General features: G+C 50.0%; 1 protein-coding gene across 2 annotated transcripts in view; it reads right to left on the bottom strand.

Moving 5' to 3' along the window:
- Positions 1-13,570, bottom strand: part of IFT74 (intraflagellar transport 74) — a 97,027-nt gene that overhangs the window by 61,055 nt on the left and 22,402 nt on the right. For both annotated transcript variants that reach the window (XM_054986815.1, XM_054986814.1), the window contains exons 9-11: positions 12,834-12,972; positions 12,071-12,133; positions 10,076-10,219 (exon numbers count right to left, since the gene is read on the bottom strand). In XM_054986815.1, the coding sequence (XP_054842790.1) occupies positions 10,076-10,219; positions 12,071-12,133; positions 12,834-12,972 (346 nt within the window). The remainder of the gene's footprint in view (positions 1-10,075; positions 10,220-12,070; positions 12,134-12,833; positions 12,973-13,570) is intronic.

The raw sequence follows: 13,570 nt of genomic DNA, 5'->3' as shown, positions 1-13,570 counted from the left end.
CTGCGGTGCTCCCCAAGCATTAGACTGATCTGGAGGCGGGTAGACCTGATGGTGGTACGGGTGCGATGCTCGCGAGTGAGAAGGGGCTATGGGTGCATCCTGCAGTCGGGGCTCGTGGGGTCCTTGCTGGGAGGAGGAACTGTAACTCGGGGTAGGCGCAAAGGAAACTCCCGGGCGGTAGTCCCTCGGTCCTCTTCCCCGGTTAAAGCTACTGCTCCTTCCCCTTAGGATTCCTCCCCTTGCCTCCGGATACGGGCTGCGTCCCTGTGGTCGGTACTGAGAGTGAGGGCCATGATTGGCATAGGTAACCGCGCTAATTGGCTCGCTTTCCTTCCTACGAGAGGCTGGGGACTTCACATGGCGGATGGCGCCGGTCTCTCGCAACAGGCCAGCAATGCTTCTGATGCAAGCTTCCAGGTCTCCCCATGAGATGCTCCCGAGCTCCACCCCTGCCAGTGCCAGGCGGGTAGTACTATTGAGACCGTCTAGGACTGCCCTCCTGAATTCTAGCTCATCGAAGTCGGGTACATCGCTTGCATCTAAATCTACTTCATCTGCTAGCTCTGCAAGAAGCTGCTTTCTAGCTAAATATGCCTCTGGGTCCTCTCCAGGTTTCTGGGACTCCGCAATATACAGGGCTTTCAAACTCTTGGTGGGCCACAGGAATGCACAAATTTCTTTAATTGCTCCGTACTGACTGCGGGTGGCTAACCTTCGGTTAGAGATATAGGCGTTCAGGGCCGAGACTATTTCAGGGGCAGCGCATTGGCGAGCCAGTTGGGCTACATCGGAACCACTAGCGGAAGGCTGAGAGGTGGTCACATGGGTGAACCACTGGATGGCCGTGTCTCGGTTTAGGGGTCCCATGCGATCTGCTATGGCTTGGAGCTCATCGGGCCTCCAATTGCGGGTTTCCTTAACGACCCGGTCTGTTTTCCTGCCATCCTCGTCCATGGATACAATTTCCTTGGTGGCTATTGGGTGGAGGGGCTGTGGGGCTTCCGCAGACTGGGGCGGAGGGGGTGACCAGTTGTCGGTACTACCTTCGGGGAGGGCCAAGAGGGCTGCGGGATGCACGGCGGAAATTACGGCCTGCTGCATTCCCAGGTGCTGCTTTAGGGCCTCTAGCTCCCTCTTACAAGCGGAGTGGTCTGCTGCGGCTATCTTTGCAACTTTCTGTTCTGCCATGAACTGGGCAGCATGGGTTAATTTTGCAATTTTCTCTTGTCCTTCAATTACTGCGTGCTCAGCCATGTCGGCACGAGCGGTGGCTACTTCAGCCTTGTGCTGGGCGTCCTGGAGGGCAGCGGCTAGTCCCTGCTTCTCCAGCATGAAGTTAACGCGTTCTGAACGCCACTCGGCTGCTCTTTCCTCATGTTCCTTCTTTTCTCTCCTTAGCTTTTCTATCTCCTGTTCCTGTTCTTCCTGAGCTATCTGTAGCTTATTAATTAGGGACACGCTGTCCTGTAGGGCGGTGAAAAGTGCCCAGGCTCCATACCTATCCTTCTTACTGGACCTAGGTTTCTCTTTTTCACAAAAATCTTGGAAGGCGCTTCTAACTATTTGGAGCGGGTCAGGTCCCTTGAAGGAACCGGCTTCCCAAGGGCAATCTCCTTTCTTAACTAGCCACTTCTCCAGGCGGGGCACGGTGGGGTTTGCCCGGTACATTTTTACTTTTTAGTTTAAGGCTGATCTCGGGGGAGGTTAAAGAGTAGATCAGCGACACCAGGGGTGGGGCGATTAAAGCTGCTCAAGGGTTTTAACAACTTCTTCCTCTCTATGTTCCTTTTGGGAGGTTTATCCTTCCCTCAGGTCCTCAAGGGTTTTTACCAGGGGGTTTTAAGGTTCTACTTTTAGGTTCACAAGGGTATTTTTAAGGGTCCTACACTCGGTTCTTCTCCACTGGGGGAGAAGGAAAATTCCTATTCCCGTTTCAAGCTTGCCTACAAGCCACGGGACCAGGAAAAGTTTGCTGGCTCAGAAGGTGCTCTCAAGCTCTCTAAGCCCAAGAACAAAAACGCTCAGTGCTTCCAAGCCTCTGCTCAGAAGCCAAAGCTCAGGGGTCTCCCAAGCCTATACTCGGAAAACCAAAGCTCAGGGGTCTCCCAAGCCTATGCGCTCAGAAAACCAAAGAGTGTTCCCAAGCCTCTGCCCGGAAACTGCAACTAAAGGGGTCTCCTAAGCCTCTGCTCAGGCAACCCGAAATGCTCCCAAGCCTATACTCAGGAACTGAAGTGCTTCCAAGCCTCTGCTCAGAAGCCAACAATGCTCTCAAGCTCTCTGCCCAAGAACTAAACTCCAAAAAGTCCCCAGGCCTCGTGCTCAGAGACAAACGGTTAAACTGTCTCCAAGCCTCGACCAAAAGACTAAATGCGCTCAAGGACTGCCTCTGCAAGTCCCCAAGCAAAATTGCTCAGGAGTAAAACCACGGTACTCCCAAGCAGAAAAGCGCTCAAGAGTTCTACTAATTCTCAAGCGGGGTGCGCCCAAGAGTCCCACTGACTCCCAAGCAAGGTGTGCCCACGAGTCTGACTTAAAACTCGCAAGCGGAAAGGCGCCCAAGAGTCTAACTTAAAACTCTTAAGCACGGTGCGGCCGGCTGCCGCGGGGCTTCAGGAACCTGGCTTTAGATTCCCAAAGCTAACTAACCAAACGGACTAACGATCCCTTCACGTTTCCTCCGGAGCGGGGATTGAAGCCTAAGTGCTGGCAGGAACGGGGGTTTGGACGGGCTTAGGAGAGACGGGGGAGGGCAGAAGAGAATTTTATATGTGCTGCTTCAGGATATATATATCTATAGCCTACTTCTGGGATCCCACCCACATAGACGCGTTTAGGCGGCCCGGAAAGTGGCCAGGAACTTCACCAGTTCAGAGGTCCTCACCCACAGTACACCGGTTATAACGGCTGGAGGGCCTCGCGGTGCACCACAAAAGGCAAGTAGTCCAAAGCTGGCTGAAGGAGGAAATGGGGAAAAGCCAACCCACAAGATAGAAATGCTCACTAGAGCCACACACACTCACACTTTTAATTCCCTGAGCTAAATTGCGCTCTTTACACTGAGGTCTGGAAAATTTTCCTCTAAGTCAGTTCGCTGAAAACACGCGTGTCGACTCACGTGTATTCACACGAACCGGGTTATGCCCACATTCTCCACCAGTAAACTGTTACCAGAACTGCTCTTTATTATAATGGGGAATTAGCTGTAGCAGTCTGTAACTATTAATATTAATATTAAGCGAGGATCATAACCTATGTTTACGGAGGTCCCGATCCCAGACACTCTAGTGAAAAAGAGGCAGACAAGGAGTAAGGTCCAAACACGTGTATTGAGTGTAGCGTAAGCCTAGCTTGCACAATCATACAAAGAACATACAAGGTCTAAGAAACATAGAGTATGAAATACAGAGACGTTCGCATTAGCTGGTTCCCAACGATGATAGGGGGAATACTCACTTATCCTGGAGCGAAGCAGAGACACAACAGCGAGGTGGCCCAATGCCAGCACTGGGACCACAGACGGACAGCAAGGAAGTCTGGATAGGAATGGCCTGAGCACCGAGCGGTCTGGGAGACCAGCTTAAATACCCCAAAACGTACCCTGGGGCTGGTGCTGTACTTGGTGGTTCTCACAGATTAAAACAAAGGGTCTAATGGGTCACTGAATGGCTTGGATGGGCCACTTTGGTAATCAGATTGTGATAAGTGACACCTCAGGAAGAGGGGACAAAAGAGGGAGGGGGAAATCCAAGTGGGCTGAAAGGATGTTCCAGCGGACAGGGCTTGTCCTGATGTCATCAGTTTTGGAATGCGGAGGTTTCTTTGAGATGCATTCTCTAAGTGCTTGGGATGGTCGGCACTTAGTTCCTTCTCCGGGGCGGCTCCTAAGATATGCAGAGCGGGGCGAGGGGCTCTCGCTGCGGACGTGGTGTGCCCGCTTCGCCGAAATGGCTTCTCAAAGCAGTCTTCTTCCCAGGGTCTTCTGGTTGCCTGAGAACATGGATGCCGGCTGGGCATAGCTGGGGCTGGATAGCAGGCTGCCCGGTAGCGAGGGCAAGCTCGGGGACCGGCCCGCGGGAGGCTCCAGGCGGGAACTGACCAGGGAGCGCCTAGCCAGGCTCGCTGGAGGTTTCCCCGGCTGGCGCCCGGCTGCTAGCAGCGGCTTGGGCCCATATGAGGCAGGCTTCCATGGAGGCAGGGGTAACAGCACACAAAACACAGTCCAAAGCAGGGAACAGGCACGGTCCGTGGCAGATGGCAATGCAGGCACGGGGCACACTTGTAATAAAGTCCAAACACACACACACTGGGAATCCAGATACAGGTCAGGGCAGGGCTGCCCAGAAAGAGAGTCCTTTGTGCAGTTAACCAAACATGGAGTCAGTAAACTACACAGTCTATTGCAGCAGCAAGATAATTGACACGCAGGCAGGGAACTGACACGTGTACCAGAACACACACGTGCAAAGCAGTCTTTGGTGTAGCAGTAAAACAGCAACGCAGGAAACTTTAACACAGTTCATAGCAGGCTTCAAAGCAGGGGAGGGGGCCTACTTGGCAACAACAAGTGCGAAACGAATGGCCCTTAGTTCACGCACATTGATATGGAGGGTCTTTTCCCTCTCAGACCAGACATCCTGCACAGACACATCACCACAGTAAGCCCCCCATCCCAACAGAGAGGCATCAGTGGTAACCGTGATGTCATGGTGCTGATACCCAAAAGTGGTCCCTTTAAACAAGTTGTCATCAGACAGCCACCAGTCCAAGGAGGAGAGGATGACCCTCGGGATAGAGAATTTAAGGGACGGAGGGTGCAGCAGAGCATCGTACCTCCGCACAAACCAGTTCCGGAGAGGGCGCATACGCAGCCTAGCGAAAGGCACCACAGAGGTGGCCGCTGCCATATGCCCTAGTAAGCATTGGATAGTGCGCACAGACTGGAATCGGTTCCTTTTAAACATGGACACCAGACCCTTTAGGGACCGAGCCCTCTCCAAGGGAAGCAGAGCCTTACCCTCCACAGAGTCTAACAGTGCACCAATGTAGGACACTTTGCAGCTGGGCACCAGCTTGGATTTCTCCAAGTTCACCAGAAGCCCCAGGCGTTGGCAAGTGCTAAGTACCAAGCCAATGTGCTGCACTAGCCTAGACTCCGATTCAGCCACGATGAGCCAGTCATCGAGGTACGTAAAGATGGTACAGCCTTCTTCCCGTAGGAAGGAAACCACAGGGGCCACACATTTCGTGAACACTCGTGGGGCAGTGGACAGGCCAAAGGGGAGCACCTTATACCGGAAAACCCTTTGCCGGTAAACAAAGCTCAGGTATTTCCTGTGCTCCTTCCGTATGCCCACGTGAAAGTATGCATCTTTTAAGTCAAGAACCGCAAACCAATCCCCCTGTTTCAGCAAGGCGATCACAGCCGCCAACGTTACCATTTTGAATTTGGTCACCTTGAGGAAGGCATTAAGGCCCCTCAGATCTAAGATGGGACGTAAGCCCCCATCCTTCTTAGGGACCAGGAAGAACCTAGAGAAGAATCCCTTTACAGAGTCCTCATAGGGCAATTCTTCCACAGCACCCTTGGCCAAGAGCGACACGATCTCCGCATCCAGCTCGGCCATAGTGTTATTGACAGCTGTCAGGGGTGAACTGCATCTAGGCAGCTCAACAAACTCCAGCCCGTATCCCAGTTCAACAATCGTTAAGACCCATGAGTCAGATGTTATTGACTCCCACTCAGAGAGGAGTGGACTAAGTCTGTCCGAAAAGTTCGGGGATACGGCTGGCGCGACCTGTCAGTACTGCCTCCCGGCGCCCTGCTGATCTTTCTGCTGGGCCGGTTGCTGTGCCGGACGAGGCTTGAAGGGCCGACGCCTCCTCTGCTGTTGTGCGGGAGGGTAAGGCCGCTGCTGGTAGGCAGGATACTGTTGGTAGCCCGGCCGCTGCTGTTGGTATCTGCCCTGGTAATGGTAAGGGCCGGACCGGGGAGCGTACCGTGGCCTGGAGGAGGGCTTGTCCGCAGGAGCCAGCCCCAAGGACCGCGCCGTCTGCCTGTCCTCTTTTTTCTTTTTCAGGGTCTCATCGGTCGATTTGGAGAACAGCGAGTCCCCTTCAAAGGGCATGCTCTCCACCCTGGAACGCACCTCCTGGGACAGGGCCGTAGACCGCAACCAGGAGTGGCGCCTGAGGACCACCGCCGAAGCCATTCCCCAAGCAGCAGTGTCGGAAGCGTGGCTCCCAGCATTCATTTGCTGTTTAGACAGCCGGACAGCCTCTGTCTGCAACAGGGAGACGACAGCCCTCTGCTCAGGTGGGAGGTCTCGAGTGTAGGATGCCAACTTCTCCCAGAGGTACAGTTGGTACCCTGCCATGATGGTCTGGTAGTTGGCAATCCTCAGACCCAGCGAAGCCACAATGTACTGGCGCCTGCCCATGGCATCAAGCTTCTTGCCCTCTTTATCGGCAGGCACCGAGGAGTGACCCGATCGTCGGGGGTTGAACTCCTCTGTGACCAAGGAGGAAGGTGGAGGGTGCTTCACCAACGCCGGCCAGGTGCCCTGCTTGATCTTGTAAAGCTGCTCGATGCGCTTGGATGTTGGAGGTTGATCACAGGGCACCTGCCACACCTTCTCCACAATCTCCTCAATACCCTCGAGCATGGGGAAGCCAACGGACGCCGGATTATCCCCATAGATACGCTTGAGGAGCTTGTCCTTGGTCTGGGGGGCTGCTGAAGAGATATCCATCTCGAGAGCCTTGGCCATCCTTGCCATCTGGTCGGCGTAGGTGTGGAGGTCCTCGAATGGCGAGTCCGCAGATGGCACTAGCTCCTCAGCTGGCGACGGTTTGGACCAGGACTCCGACTGGTAGCCAAAACTTCCCACTTCCTCCTCATCGGAACCGAGCTCTGATTCCTGAGCCCGGAGTGGAGGGGGAGCCCACGCCGACCTCGACGTCGAAGGCCTCGGTTCCGACACGGAGAAGCCCGCAGGTGCCCCCTCCCATTGCCAACGGTATGGCGAGGGGAGGTAGGAAGCCTGTAGATGCCGGGACGCAGTGGACCGGACAGATCGGACACTGGCCCCGGAACCATGCCGCTCACGACCGACCGGAGGTGGAGACGGACGGACAGGCGACGGACGGCTCCGACGAGGAGACGGGCTCGGTCCCAGCCTCGGCGACCGAAGGGCAGGCGATGGTCGGCTCCGACGGTGCGGGCTCGGCTCCAGCCCCGACAAAAACTCTGCGGGCACCGTCTCGAAGGCCATCGGATCCGGCACCGGCACGGAGATGCCTTCTGGCTCAGGGGAGCCCAGATGAGGGGAAGGCGTGTGAGGAAGCACGATGACCTCCTCCTGAGGAGAGGGACGCGGCGACCGATGATGCTTGGTCTTCTTCTTCTTCTTCGCCGGTTCCGAAGAAGACCTCAGAACTGACGCGCTCCTCGCCTTCGAAGGGGACCTCGGCTTCGACCTCTTAGGCTTCATCGGAACCGATCCGGACGTCGGTTCCGACCGGGGACTCGGTACCAGGATCCTCGGTTCCGACGTAGGTCTCGGATCCGACCTGGTAGATGACGCGCTACGGGGCGGCCGCACCGGTCCCTGCGCTGGAGAGGCCGCTCTCGACGCCGAGGTACTCGGGGGACGCGGTTTCGACCCCGACCTCGCGGAGGCCACTGAGCCAGCTCTTGAATGCCGTTCGGCAGAGGGGCTAGGGCCGGTCTTGGGGGAGGGCAACGGAGCGCCTCCAGACATGACCTTCTGCCACAGGGAGGAGTTCAGTCGGGCCTTGCGCTCCTGCCGGGCCTTGCTGGTGAAGCCCTGGCAAATCTTACAGGCCGACACGTTATGGGTCTCCCCCAAACAAAACAGGCACAGTTCATGGCCATCGGTCTTGGCCATTTTCGTGTGGCATTGGAGGCAATGCTTGAAGAGAGCCTTTGAGGCCATCTTCAGGGGCACGCGAAAGGAAGGTCAAAAACAGTCCGAGTCAAATTACCGAGTCCACAACAAAGTCCAAAACGAGGTCCGAAGAATAGTCGAGGTCACGAAGTCCGAAGTCAAAAGCCAAGCAATCAGTCAGAATAAAGCACGAAGCACAAAAAAGCACAGAGCAACGAAGCTCACGTTCTCTCCAAGCGGCGGCAAGAAGAGAACTGAGGGAAGGGGCCGTTGGTCGCTGGAGGATCACGTGACCGTTTGGGCGGGAAAACGGTCGCTGAGGCGCGCGACAAACGGCCCCTTCGGAGCCATGGAAGCTCTAGAAAATTCTCCGGCAGCTGGCCTGCGCCTGCGCAGTCCCATGTGTGGAGGCACAGAAGAACGAAGATGAACTCCATGTATTTCCCAACTCAGAGCTGGCAAGTCTACCTGGAGAAAAATTGCTTCAAAAGCACAAAGAAAGTAGTCAAGATGTTAAATGGTTTTATTATAAAATCAACTACTCTACAATTAATGATTAACTAATACAAATAACAATAACTGATATATTTAACTAACACAGAACCAATTTGCTTTCAAAAGCTGTGGGAACCATAACGTCAACTTCAGTCAACAAAAGAATGAAAGCAACACACACACACACACACACGCCCCATGAAAAGAATGAAGTCAAAGCAGCACACATAACACACACAGCCCCACCCACCCACTCCCCCAATGAAAATAAAACAGAATGAACTTAAAACAGCACACACATACACGGAACCCCCTGAATGAAATGGAAAGCAGAATGAACTCAAAGCAGCTAAAGCGTCCTCTGCAAAGCCGACTCCAGCAGCTATGCTTGCCTCTCTCTCTCTCACGAATGAAAAAAGTAGAATGAACTCAAAGCAGTTAAAGCCTCCTCTGCAATGTGACCCCAGCAGCTTTGCTTACACACACACTCTCTCTCTCTCTCACACTCATGAATGAAAAATGCAGAATGAATTCAAAGCAGCTAAAGCCTCCTCTGCAAAGGCGACTCCAGCCTTACACTTGCTGTTTTTCTCTCTCTCTCGCTCACGAATGAAAAAAGCAGAATGAACTCAAAGCGGCTTACCCTCCTCTGCAGAGTCCTGCTGGGCCCCAGCTTGCTCTCTCACTCTCTGGCTGATTCCGCTCACGTTGGACAATACACTTTCAATGCACTTTATCGTTTGAGGTGGATTTTTTGTTCCACACACAAAAAAATCCATTCCAAATGACCTATAAAGAGGATTGGAAGTGCATTATCCAACATGTGCGGAATCAGCCTCTCTCTCACAGAGAAATGGGAAAAAAGCAGAATGAACTCAAAGCAGCTATGCTTCCTTTGCAGAGCCGAAGGAGGAAGGAATCATGTGGGCAGATTCTATAGCTTCTGGAACGGCGTTCCGGCATGTTCCCCCTCAAAATGAGCCCTGCTTCTAACACTTAGGTGACCAGCATATGCATCAGTTGTAGTGGGCTGTGGCACTCAGAGACCTGAGGGGCAAAGGCGGCCCTCTGAAGCCCTGATAATGGCCCTGGAGTTCAGCTTGCTCCCAAAGTGTCCACCCAAGTCCAGTCCTGAACTGTTGCCTGTAGTCTCTTTACTGGCATCCCAGCAACTTCAAATGTAGGCACTTGAAGCAAAATACACCACCTCCTTTATTCTTTTCACCACCTCCTTTATTCTTTTTACTTCCTTTCCCAAAAATTACAGTAACACCGTCTCAACATGAGGGTACCATTCAGAAGTCTCCACTCCAGAAACACCTATTTAACCAACCATACTAAAACACATCTGCCTTCAGTCTGAGGAGATAAGGTAGGATAGAAATTTTTAAATAAAAACATTCTTAATTCAAACATTTAAAATTTGTACATTAAAAATACAAATTGCCCACTCTCCTCTATATGTTGCCTTCTGCCATGTCACAAACCACTGGAACTAAAAAACAAGAACAGAGAAGTGGGGGCTACTAGGTTTACCTCAGTTAAGGTCTCAGACATCAATGTGACTGTCAAATTCATTCCTTTTACTTTGCTCTGTTCAGAATCAAGAATATGGACCTATATCTTCTTTTGTCAAGCATGCTATAAAAACCTGCAGGAAAAACCTCTACCTGTTTTAATAACCTCTCTCTCTCCTCCTGAGGGGATCCCATACTTTTGTCCTCTGCAATCATTTGCTCTCGCTGTTCTTCAAGATGATGAAGCTTTTCATACAGCTGCAGTGCTTCCTGCTTAACCTGGGAATGTGCTATTTCCTGCAGAGGCAAACAGTCATTGGTAAATTAAGCTTCTACAGTCACAAAGGAGCACATAAGTTTGTCAGCGAGCTAAGCCGTAATAGCAATAATTTAAGCCAGCGTGTATAACAATGGTCAACGGTTGTGTTTGAAAACTGATGACAATGGCTATTTCTTTTAGTGTGTTGAAAAAGAAACAAAGCACTGCTTGGAAATGCTGGAAGTCTACAAGTTCTTAAAGCTTTGTCTCTCCTGGAATGCCCAAGTGTCAAGGGGCGGGACGAGCTTCCCCTCACAAGGGCTGGTGGTAGACCTGAGAGATCATGCCTCCCAGGTCCACACACCTTTCCCCACCCCCCAGGCCAGCCAGCTGTGATTGGCTAGTCTTTGCTTAGATCCAAGGTGGCACAGGCTGCCCTGCAGAGGCTGCCAGGAGTCCTGCTGCTCTTCAAACATGGCGGCCCCCATATGCCTGTACTCCTCCCCCCTGCACAGCCAGCAATGAGGTCTCCAGGTCAATCGAGGAGCCAGCGTTTCTCAAAGCTTTGTTTCTCCTAGAAAGCCCAAAGGACCAGCAGATTTGTTTTTCTATGCTTTTTAAGATTTGTGGGAGTAATTTTATTTCTTGCTTTGAGTCTTAACAGATACTTGACAGAGATGCTACCCACACATTGTATAACTCATTAAAATAGATTTTAATGATGGGGCTTTATAAGAAATTATGGCTGGGGGAAGAGATAAGCAATTGGAAAATTTCTACTCCACCCCGTATGGTTTTCAAGACAAGAGATGTTCAGAGGTGGTTTGCCGTAGCCTGGCTCTGCATAGCAACCCTGGACTTCCTTGATGGTCTTCCATCTAAGTACTAACCAAGGCTGACCCTGCTTAGCTTCTGAGATCTGATGAGACTGGGCTAGCCTGGGCTATACAGGCCAGGGTGCAGGGAAAATATAGGGATTTAAGAGGTACAAAATGTAGCCACTAAGCTCCTATTCTTTGACAAATAGCCATATATTAGGCCTAGTGAACTACTCTCATCATTAGGTCTCTTTCCCTTTCCAATCTAATACCACTGCTTCTGTACCCTTCTATACCTGCTATCTTGAAACTTCTAGCTGTCATGCACAGTGGTGTAAGGGAATATTACACCAGAGAATGGAGATGGGAAGGCAGATTTGGAACAGAGCCAGCCTGCCAGATACAGTAACTAACAAAAGCTCAAGCTAAAAGAGCAATTGTTGATATTTGGCATATAGCCAAAAAGAACAAAAAAAAGATGAATTTTCTGAAATCTACAGTAAAAATACTTGCTTTTTCCTAACCATCAGACTTCCTCCTTCCATATTTACGCATTTACTAGTTAACTAAGAACAAGACAGCTGAACACCACATTTATGAGGAGGAATATGAATCAAAGGCTCAAGTTTAATCCCTGGAACAATCTGTCAAAGGATCAGGAAAAAGCCAAGTTCAGTTCTCATGTGAAACTGTGGTTTAATTAAAATAACTGTGGTTAGAATGATCAGCCGAACATAGGCCACGCCAACAACTTTAGTTAATTACAGTACATCAAATCAGGATCTGAAACAATGGTTTGAAGATTGTTTATTAGTCTTCACATGACATATGAATGAGGACATCCTGGCTTATTCCCTAGAGTCGTCATCACTGCAGTGCAAGGTGGGATAGCAGCTGGTTCTTTAGGGAGGAATGAGTGGAGGCAATGTAAACAGCACTTGCTTAGGCAAATCAGAACGTGAGCAAACTGTTTTTTTTGGGGGGGGGAGAGCTGTTGCCAATCATTGTAGACAATATGCAGTTAGATGAACCAGTGGTCTAACTTGGGCAGCTTCATATATTCATACGTACAGCTTCTAGCGCTTGTTCTTCTATATTCACTGCATCCAGCTCTTGCTGTAAAGCATATAATTCCTAAGACAGGAAAATACAGTCAAAATGCATGGTTAATGAACGCTTACAGAGGCTAGATGACTTATAGGCAGCTGACCCCAAACCATGATATCATATAAAAATACAGAACACATGTGAGATTTGGACCAAAGGGTTTCTGTTTTGGGTATGATACAAAAGCCTCTGAAGTCTTTCTTCTCAAGAAATCAGAAAAAATAGAACAATCTACCAAGTACAGCACTGAGTAAGAACATTTTGCACAGCGGCTAGAATATCTGAATGTGAAAGACACTTCAGCTTGCACCAATGATATGTGTGTTACTAACTTCCACTTCCCCAAACATGGGACTCTTGACAAGACTCCAGACTGGATGGAGGGGGATGGAAGAAATCAGCAACCCCATCCTTTCTACAAATGATCACAGAGCAGGATCTTTTGATTCATTTCAAAACATTTTATGATTGAAAAATGTAGTTCTGGCTACCATCCAAGCAGTTAAAGAAAAATATTTTCCATATGAGAAAGTTAATCATTTATTAAACTCTCCGTCTGAAATCACTGGGACTGAAAACTGGAAGGGTGGGGTCCATAGTAATGTCCACTTCCCAGTTTTATTAGTAGAAGGTTGGGTTTAAACTACCCGAAAGACTCCTTTTAATTTAATCAGTTCTTAAAGTATGGTGGGATGAATCAACAATTCAGTTTAATAAGAAAGATTACCTGCAAGATTTTTTCATTTGTCACTTTCATCTCCACGTATTTAGCTTGATCCTCTTCGGTCATATTTTTGATTATGTCTTCTGCTGCCTGATTTTCCTGCTGGATGTCATATTCCACAGATTGGATTAATTTTTCTTTGCTGCAGCACAAGAGTAGGCATTTTATAAATCAGATTAAATCATGGCAATTCTTTTTTATTTCTTCCAGATTTCTCGTTAGCTGTGGCAAGAAGGCCTTCATACAAAGATAGTTAAAGCAAGTGAAAGTATAACAAAGCACAACCATAAAAATGTAACAGCATAAAATAGAAAAGCACAAATCAAAAATTGACTCAAAACTACTGCAATATAAAGGATTAATTTAATTAAAAAAACATTGAGAGAAACCCTAAACAGGATTAGTTGGAATTAAGTTCCATTTTATTGAGTGGAGCGTAACTCCTAGGAAAGTGTCCTTAGGATGCCAGTCATCTTCTGGTATAATGTTCAACCCCTACAGCCTATAAAGATTTTCACTAAATTTAAAGGCAGTTCATACAGGAGCTTATCATCCAGCCCCTATTACAGAAGCCTTTGGCTATCTGCAGACACCATCAGTTCTGATAGTTGCTGCAGGTTTAGAGAGACCCTTAGTTCAATTCATTTCACCAGCATCACCACTCATTCCACCCCACCATCATCAACAGTTCTAAGTATTTTGGATAAGGGGAACAAGGAAATTGTTGCATTTTGTCTTTG

This window comes from Eublepharis macularius, chromosome 8 (genome assembly GCF_028583425.1).
Source record: "Eublepharis macularius isolate TG4126 chromosome 8, MPM_Emac_v1.0, whole genome shotgun sequence".
NCBI lineage: Eukaryota > Metazoa > Chordata > Lepidosauria > Squamata > Eublepharidae > Eublepharis > Eublepharis macularius.
Note: the sequence above shows the minus strand (reverse complement) of the source record. Positions and strands in the feature narration are given on the sequence as shown.